This window comes from Camellia sinensis, chromosome 13 (assembly GCF_055761805.1).
Source record: "Camellia sinensis isolate YWXY chromosome 13, ASM5576180v1, whole genome shotgun sequence".
In the NCBI taxonomy this organism is placed as follows: Eukaryota; Viridiplantae; Streptophyta; class Magnoliopsida; order Ericales; family Theaceae; genus Camellia; species Camellia sinensis.
In genome coordinates this window covers 146,100,029-146,108,941 of record NC_138973.1, presented here as the reverse complement: position 1 = coordinate 146,108,941, position 8,913 = coordinate 146,100,029, and the positions used below count along the sequence as shown (strand labels likewise).

Genomic DNA, 8,913 nt, shown 5'->3' with positions numbered 1-8,913 from the left:
TATATATATATATATATATATCAATACAAATTCAATATACACACGTTCATATTTCGCAATTTTCATAAAACTACCAGATCGAAATCACTATTTTTTTATTTTATAAAACACAATTGGAAGCAAACTATCAATACACAAACAGCATATATTTGTTACATTGAAAAAGTTTTCTTGAAATTACTAAAGCACGATTTTGAGATGCAAAAGCATCATTTAGTAAAAGAAATATTAATTTATTCCTTATCATTATATAAAATAATTTTACTGAAATAATCTGCCATGATTTTGATTCTAGTATAAACTTGCTCTGATACCACATGTAAGATTATAGGATCTATATACTAGAAATCAAAACACTATGAATATAATTAATTACTAAAATATAAACTTAAATACATACCGTTTAATTCCATGATTGTCTTGAGTTTTACTTCTTTGAAAGAAGATGGTATTCACAATCGAAAACCTTAGCACCAGCTCTTCCCCTCCTTCTCCTAATCTTTATGTTGTCTTTCAATGGGGCTGACAATCCTTTGATCTACATATATATAGATATATGTAAACCCTAATAAGGATAGGAGAGGGGATTGGGCCTAAATAAAACAATTACTGGGCCCTCCCATTAAGGAACCCAAAAAACTTAAAACAAGCCTTACACCTCCATATCACATATCCACATATAAAATAATATATACACTAAGATGACCATAGCCCAAACTTTATGCATCACAATAATAATTTTGGGCTCATACCAGTCAATCTATCTAAATCACGTTCAACCTGTTTTTCACAAACCAAACAAAATATAGTCATTAGTGATAGCACTAATTAGTGCTCTCACTCATTTTTCTTGCATTATCTGTGCAAGTGTGCCCATCAACCCCTCCTCTCTCTCTCTCTCTCTCTCTCCCCAAACAGTGATGGAAGTGGAGTCAACATCGAGGCTATTCTCGACACCAATGAACTCTACAAAGCCACCCAACTCTACCTCAAATCCTCTACCTCCATTGCTAGAAACCGCATCTCCTTCACAAGCACCACCAACTCCTTCACCATCACCTTCGCTCTCTCCAACGATCGCTTCGTCGACAGGTAGAGTTAGGGACAGAGGAAACAGTTGAGACCCTTATTGACTGGTTGTTGAAGACAAAATCAGAGGATATGGAGACCGTAACGACGGAAAGCAACCGAAAGGCATGGGCAAAAATGGCATCGGAAAAGGTTATTGAGCCATGGAACCTGACGTCGAAGACGGAATATCATGGTGTTGCTGCAGCGGAAGAAGCGGTGGCTATTGGTGGTTCATAGACTGCAGAGCAAGATTGTTCCACTAGAGAGCAACTAGGGGGCTAAAGGTGAGAATCCAAGAAATCTCTTTGAATCATAATTGAATGTCACGATTGAGCTCTAGAGGAAGCGCGTGTAGGTGAAGATCAACGATTCCGCCGTTGTGTGCATTGTCGGGAATGGCAAAAGCAATGCCACTTGCTTTCTGAGTAGCAATGGCGAGTGGTGGTTGTGGAAGGACGACGTCGTTTAGCAAAGGAGGGGGCGATTGCTAATTAGGGCGAGAGGAGGGTGGATTCGCCGGAGATGAGAACTAAGAGGCTTTGAAGGCTAAATAGGAGTAATTGAACAAATAAAAAAATACTAACCGCAATTGAACAGAAAATTGAAAAAAATTAAACAGACACCCTTCTCTCTATATATTATACATCTGTGTACATAGATGAGAATTTGAAAAAATAAAATAAAAAATTAAGTAGATGGATTAAAATAATTTAGATAAATAGGTTCAAAAAATCCGACAAATAAAATAAAATTTTAAAAAGATAGATTTAACAGATAAATTAAAAATATTAAAATAATTTAAACAAATAGATTTAAAATATTAAAACAAATTTGACAAATAAAACTATCAACGGCTTGGTTGAAAGCCTCTCCAATGGTACAGTCAGTGACTAGGAGATGATGCAAAGAGAGAGTATATGTTGAATGTATGAAAATCAGATCCTTGTAAAGAGAGTAAAGTTCACCATTATAGAAGGTTGTTTTTCCTCCAAAATCTCACTCTCTGTGCCATTCCATTTGTCCCTATTTGTCTGTCTTATTCGCAATCGTCTCCCATTAAAGTAGGGGCAACGAGTCAGCCTAACAACCATGTATGCAGGCCTCCTCGTCCTCTGCCTCCCCACATTCCATTCAGGTAGAGGGAGAGTTGTCACAAAAAAAAAAAAAAAAAAAAAACAGAGTAGCAGGTCACTCATCTGAGTTGACCTTATCCAACTTGACCCACTTCAGAGTAATTGTTCAGTCTAGAAGTCCAACCCGTTGCTCGACCTTCTTCAGAGACCTTGCATGTTGGGCCGAGCTCTCTGTAACTAGCCTGCCCCAGAATGGGCCAAGCACTGGGCCGAGCTTCTTAGCTTGCCCGCATCGGAGAGCAGGCCTTGCACATTGGGCCTCGCTCCAATGCTTGTCCTGCTTTGAAGCCAGTGTTAGTCGTTGGTCCGAGCTCTAACCTAACCCAACTTCAGGATGGGCCTAGCATTAAAACAAATTTGTTGTAGGAGCTTCATGACAGAGCTATGCAACATTCATGAGGGAGTTATGCAGTACTCATGAGAGAGCTATGTAGGAGCTTTAAATTGCCATTAACTCAAAAAAGATTTCTCCTGACTAATTGAATCAGAGGATGATACCAATCTTCTTTTTTCTTCCGGTTTTATAGATTTTACCATGGAATCCACATGCATATAACTAATACTTGAGGAGGTGAAAACATGCAATTTTTGTTCATGTAAATAAAACCTTAATCCTTTTCTCTGTATGTGGGTATTCTCTATATGTGGATGCCTGTGCGCACATGTAATGATTTTGACATTCTGAATCCAACCTTGAATAATAATTTGCATGCCTCTCTATATATATATGCTCACAAACCAAACCAAACCCAAATAATACAAACTACTTACTTGGAAGGAAAATGTTGGGATATTAATATTGTGCATCTACTGCTACGAGTAGAGTAGTAATAGGTCACAACACAAAGCTAACATATTTTTTGTGTCACTGCAAAACATGGCACAAATACATCCTTCCTTCTAGACTTTGTTCCTACATAACAAAAAAACTTCCCCACCAAACTGTCCACTATTCACCACTTTCTCAGCTAACCTCAAACTTTTCACCATCCTCTACGCTTGCTCTCTTACATTATGCAGAGAACTGACAAAAAAAAATTTACATTGTAGGGGGAGATGGTGTGTACTCACTCAGGTCACACCTAGTTGTTTGTTTGTTAACGATACCACACAATGGGGGTAGTTGTGTTCTCAGGAAGCTGTGGGATCATGCAGTGTTGCTGCTGCCACTGATGTATGCCTTCACTCATCTCATTAAACTCATATCCTTGCCCTGGTTTGCTTTCCTCAACATCCATGGTAGCTTCTCCCATGTCTTCAGTCTCCATCAACTCTGAGACCTCAGTTCTGGGAACGTCTGGTCCTGATGTTAGAGGAATCTGTGAAGCAACCCATGGAACAACTGCTAAGCAGTCATTGGTATTTGAACCCTGTCTTTCTGCTGTTTTTATGGCATTAGACTGGCTAGACCAGAGGATTTGATCTACAACAACATGACACACCATTAACGGGTTAATATTTAATTTTCAAACTTGTGGCACCAGCTTTACCTAAATATCATGCAAATAAAATAGAATAACTAGTACATCCTGTCCTGTGTCTCACTCAGTCACTCAGTCACTATCTGCTTTGAAGAAAATGGCAATTCAGAAACCATGGAAGTGGTTATTCAAAGTAACAATCCAATTTCAAGAAAATAATGTTGGTACAGTTAAAAGTATTTCCACCAAAACAAACAAAACGCAGGAACAATCAATCCCCTTAAAAGCTAAAGGCTAATTAAACTCCAATGCTAGCTTACACTAGCTAATCAAAACACTCATTTGGAAAATGACAAATCCAGGAAACTCAAAACCTTTCTTGGGTTCAGTAAACAAATCAGTCAATGGGAAAAGCCTCGAACTTAGGGTTTGTTTGGGAAGTGGCTTGATTTGGAAAAGACTTTCTGATTTTTTTGGACTTTTTTGGCTTTTTTGTAAGAGAAAGAATGTAATAATTATGGGTTGGATGTGATATTTTGTCTTATTGGACTAAAAAGTCTATTTTGTTTTTTTTTTGTTGTTGCTATTTTAACAAAAAAAAAAGCCCCAAACCCTCTTTCCCAGACGAGCCCTAAGTGGTGTGTTTGGCAGAAGGCAAAACACGGGAAGATTTGGGGAAAAAATGACTAATTTGTTTTCTCTCTCCTCTTGCATCTTTTTCTATTCTACAAAACATAAAATAAATTTTATCCTCCCACTTTTTATCCCAAAGAATTCAAGAATAATTGTCCCTCAATAATGCATAGTAAAAAGGAAGCTAGCAAACAATTTTATGCAACAACAAAATGTAAGAAACTTGTCAGCAAAGCAAAGCAAAGCAAAGCAAGCTGCTTAGGTAGACATTGATATGCGCATGTTCATAGGCAAATGTGAAAAAGCATAGTCCATAAGTGTGAGTGTTAGTGTGAGGTGCTTGAATGATTATGAGAGAATCTTGATTTGAAAGTGCAAAGAAAGCAAGCAAGCATTAAAAAGAAATGTAGGCAAACAGTAAAATGAATGAAGAAGCAGAAAGAGGGGGTTTAAGAGCTTACTTTTGATACCCAAAAGTAGGTCAGAATTGAGAGAGAGAGACAAGTCAGAAGGAGGAGCGTGGAAGAAAGGATATGGATGTGCATGTGAATTGATGATGGGGGGGTTGAAGAGAACAAGAGCCCTCTCTTCATTTTCATTTTCACTTTCATTGTGAGGATGACTAGTAGGAGGAGGAGGAGGACCACCCAATTCCTCCATATTCATATGATTGATATTGCTTGCAACATCCTCCGCTTCTTCAGGCGCCAACTTTTGTACCTCTGCATGATCTGCCTCTTCCTCTTCCATTATGGGCGGCAATTCAGCGTCCTAATATTATTATCATTATTATTATTAGTAAGAAAAACAAACACACCACACCACACCACACCACACCACTTTATCAGACAAAAGAAACACCACCATTTCCAACACCAAACAAAATCACACTTTCAATTACAATCTCTAATTTATCCAAATACATCTCCAATTTATTTATTTAGTAAATTCTAACTGAAAACATGGTGGTGTTTGGAAAGTTTGGGATTTGGATTTTTTTTCACAAAAAGACAAACTTTTTATAAAACCAAAAAAAAAAATTTACAAACAAAATATCACTTCTAACCCCATAATTATTTCATTTTTTCTCACACAACCATCTCATCCAACCACACACACACAAAAAAAAAAAAAAAAAAAAAAAAAAAAAAAAAAAAAAAAAAACCTAACAGAGGACATGTTTGGTTTCCGAGAAAATTGATGGAAAATCAACGAAATATCAGAAGAAGAAGAAGAAGAAGAAGAAGGAACCAACCAGTCTGCGGATTTTTCTGGCAGGTGAGGAGAGGGAAAAGTCGGAAAAGTCATCGTTGACATCTTCGAGGTCCTTCCTCTTCATCATCTTCATCGCCAAATACCCAGCCATCAAACGATCTCAGCCCCTAAAACTCCCAACTCTCAACCAATCAAACCCTAACTCCCAAACCCAAAACCCCCCTCAATAATAATATTCTTCACAAATTCTAAACAATTGATTCTCTCTTTCTTTCTCCCCCTCTGTGTTGTGTGTCTGACTAGACAGTTGTTTTCTCTCACTAGACTAGAATTAGATGATGATATGATGGCAGTTCGGTGGTTAATATCTTGAGGTCAGGGGAAGAAGGGAAGAGACTTCTTTCTCTATCTAGATTCCTCCAGAAGGTAATGGAAAGATATATAGAGAGAGAGAGAGAGAGAGAGAGTTGTTGTCAAAAACAAAAACAAAAAAAAAACAAAAAAAAGGGAAAAGTGCAATTGACCTCGGTTGCCACGTTGAGTTTTACAGGATTGTACTCGCGCTATAAGAGCAGCCGGAACTTCTATTCGCACACACTCATTTCTCTTTTTACACAATTTTTTTTAATAAATAATTAATTTAGAAGTAGAATTTTAAAAATAAACAATTAGTTCGAAAGTAATATTCTAAAAATCAACAACTTGTTCAGAAGTAGATTCTCGAATTTTTTTTATTTTTTCGATATTTAACTTTCAAATGTGTTTATTTAATGTCCATAATAATTATTTAATAAAAATAATTTTTATTAAGTGTGGTAAAGAGAGGAATGATGTGCAAATAGAAGCTCCCAGCGTGTCTCATTTCTCATTTCATTAAGTGTCGTTTTGGAAAGAAGTCAAAAATGCAGCGTTTGGCAACAACAACAAAAACGCAGCACCATGTAAAAAGCCAAAACCTACCATTTGGGAAGACCTTAAAACGCAACTTCTTCATTTACCAAACTACCCTCTGAAAAAATTATTATTACTTAATTCAAAATAGTGTTGACATGTCAAAGGGCAAAATTGTAAATCTAATTAAAAAGTAAGGATATTTTGGTCATTTTAGAGTGATGTGACACTTTTACAAAATATTAAATTTAAATAAAAAAAGTCAGCTTTTTACCAATTTTTCAAATCACTTCCAAAAAAGTCAGCTTAGTAAAAAGTCAAAAGTCAACTTTTTACCAACTTCCCAAAACACCCCTAAAATGACCACTAACACCCTTGTTTGAAATGACCTAAATAAGTGCATTTTTTATCTTTTTATGAAAAGATGTGCAGAAAAATAAAAAGATGATGTGATAAAAAAATATAAAAAGATTGATTATTTTGTGTATGCCAAACTTTCAACTTTTTATTCCATCCGTTTCAAAATGATGGTTCTCTTTTGAAAAATTTAACTTTATTATCACATTTTTAAAAAATTAATTTTTTAAAATTACTTTTTGATAATATATTTTTTAGAAAATATCAATATCATAATTATACTTTTTATATTATTAATGAATTTAAAAGAATGACAAAATAAAAAATTTATATTATTTTTATACTTGATTTTTGAAAAAGAATTAATATTTTGGGATAATAAAAAATAGAATAAGGGACTAATATTTTAAGACGGAGGGAGTATCTAATTCGATTTTAAATTGTAAAAAAAAAAATTAATTTAATATAAATTATTTTAATCTTTCCAACAAATTTTTATTAAAATATTTTTAAAAATTCTTCTTTTATTCCAAATTTCTCTTTTCATTAAATTTAATAAATTCTCAATTTGATTAAAAAAATCATTCTCTCAATTTGATAAATATTTAATAAAAGGATTAGAAATGGTTTTTAAATACTTTTTTAACAAATTTAAAATTTATTAAAATAAAAGATGAAATATTGGAGAAACGATAACGCCTCATATTGCATCAAATTTAACACAAAAAAAAAAAAAACAAACAAACAAACAAAAGAAAACAAAAAACAAAAAACAACTTGCGTTCGCTTCTAAATTCTTCTATTTTTAGTGATTTATTTTTAAATTTGGACTAAGTATAAAAAATATTTAGAAGTTAAAAAAATAAATTTAATTTTTTTAAAAAAAAAATTCACTAAGAACAAAAGAAAGTTATAACAAAGTCTATTATGTTTTATATTTTGTGTTTTGTGAATTTTTTTATAAATTTTTGTTTTGACTTTTTTTATTCATTAGTCGAATAGACTCTAAAAATTCAATTTTTTTTTTTAAAAAAAGGCACTAAAAATATTTATCTCAAACACTTATTAAAAATTAAGAAAAATAGGAAAAATTATTTCTTAAGAATGAGTAATAAATAGCGTACATAAAGTAAGGGAAAGTCAAAAGTCTTAACATAGTTGTGTAATGTTAAACAAATGACTTTGACTCTTCTTCTTCTTCTTCTTCTTCTTCTTCTTTTTTTTTTTCTTTTTTTTTTTTTTCTTTTTTTTTTTTTTTTTTGACCCCCTTTTCACTTTGGTTACTTCTTCCTTTTTTTTTCTTTTTTTTTATTTTTTCTCCTCCAATCACCACCCGCCACGTGTCTGTGGGGTGGTGAGGGTGGTGATTGGAGGGGTCTCAATCATCATCCAATGTTAAAAAAGTAAGTGGATATTTTTTAAAAAGGTATAATTCTATTTTCACACATCAATTCCTCTCAATTCATACACTTAACGAAAATTTTCCTTCATACAATTTTATCTTAAAATAAAAATACCATTATAACCTTTTCTTGTTTCACCAAAACCCTAATTCAAAACACCACACACCATTGTCCATCACTAGCGCCATGTGATGCTCCAAAAAAATGGGAACATGAAGGTATATATTAACAAATAAATAAGGGATTTTTCTAAGGTTACAAATATGACACACCAAAATTTACTCTAAGGTTGAAGTCTAAGAAAAGTCATTAATGAGTCCTTTGGTTAATAATCAGGTAAGATCTAAAAAAAAATCGAAAGAGCCAAAATAACCTCATTTCTAAGTCTAATCTCCTTAGAGCATCTCCAAGGGGATTGTTAAACAATGCTTGTTAAGCATTTTAGCCAATGTAAATCTAATTTTGAGCTCCAATGGGCTAGCTACTTTACCATCCTATTTTTTTGGTGGCTACAATTGAAGAGCCCCGGAGACTCTCCAAATAATTATGTATGTATATATTTTAGATTTTTGTATATTTATGTCTTGGATTTGGGATTTTATATATTTTATATATATATATATATGTGTGTGTGTGTATGTGTGTGTGTGTTTGTGTAGCAATTTTATATGTTCTTTCAATTCTGTTTGATGAATTATGGAATAACTTATTTTGTATTTTGTATGGGCAAATTTATTATTATTGCAAATTTATATTAGTAAAATACCAACAATTAGTATTTTTTTTATT

General features: G+C 33.4%; 1 protein-coding gene across 1 annotated transcript; it reads right to left on the bottom strand.

The window, feature by feature from the left end:
- Positions 1 to 2,971: 2,971 nt before the first annotated feature.
- LOC114280586 (DBH-like monooxygenase) lies at positions 2,972 to 6,053 on the bottom strand. Its single transcript, XM_028222977.2, has 3 exons — positions 5,514 to 6,053; positions 4,720 to 5,029; positions 2,972 to 3,627 (listed from the first exon to the last, which is right to left on the bottom strand). The coding sequence occupies exons 1-3, from the start codon at positions 5,622 to 5,624 to the stop codon at positions 3,302 to 3,304; spliced, it is 747 nt and encodes a 248-aa protein (XP_028078778.2). The 5' UTR covers positions 5,625 to 6,053; the 3' UTR covers positions 2,972 to 3,301.
- Between the last annotated feature and the right edge of the window lie 2,860 nt (positions 6,054 to 8,913).

What these genes read in the sequence shown, in the direction of transcription:
- LOC114280586 (XM_028222977.2), bottom strand. Translation starts at nt 5,624, where the DNA reads ATGGCTGGGTATTTGGCGATGAAGATGATGAAGAGGAAGGACCTCGAA. An exon ending in CCAGAAAAATCCGCAGACTG is followed by an intron (nt 5,030 to 5,513) that starts GTTGGTTCCTTC and finishes TAATAATATTAG; the next exon opens with GACGCTGAATTGCCGCCCAT. An exon ending in CCTACTTTTGGGTATCAAAA is followed by an intron (nt 3,628 to 4,719) that starts GTAAGCTCTTAA and finishes ATGTTGTTGTAG; the next exon opens with ATCAAATCCTCTGGTCTAGC.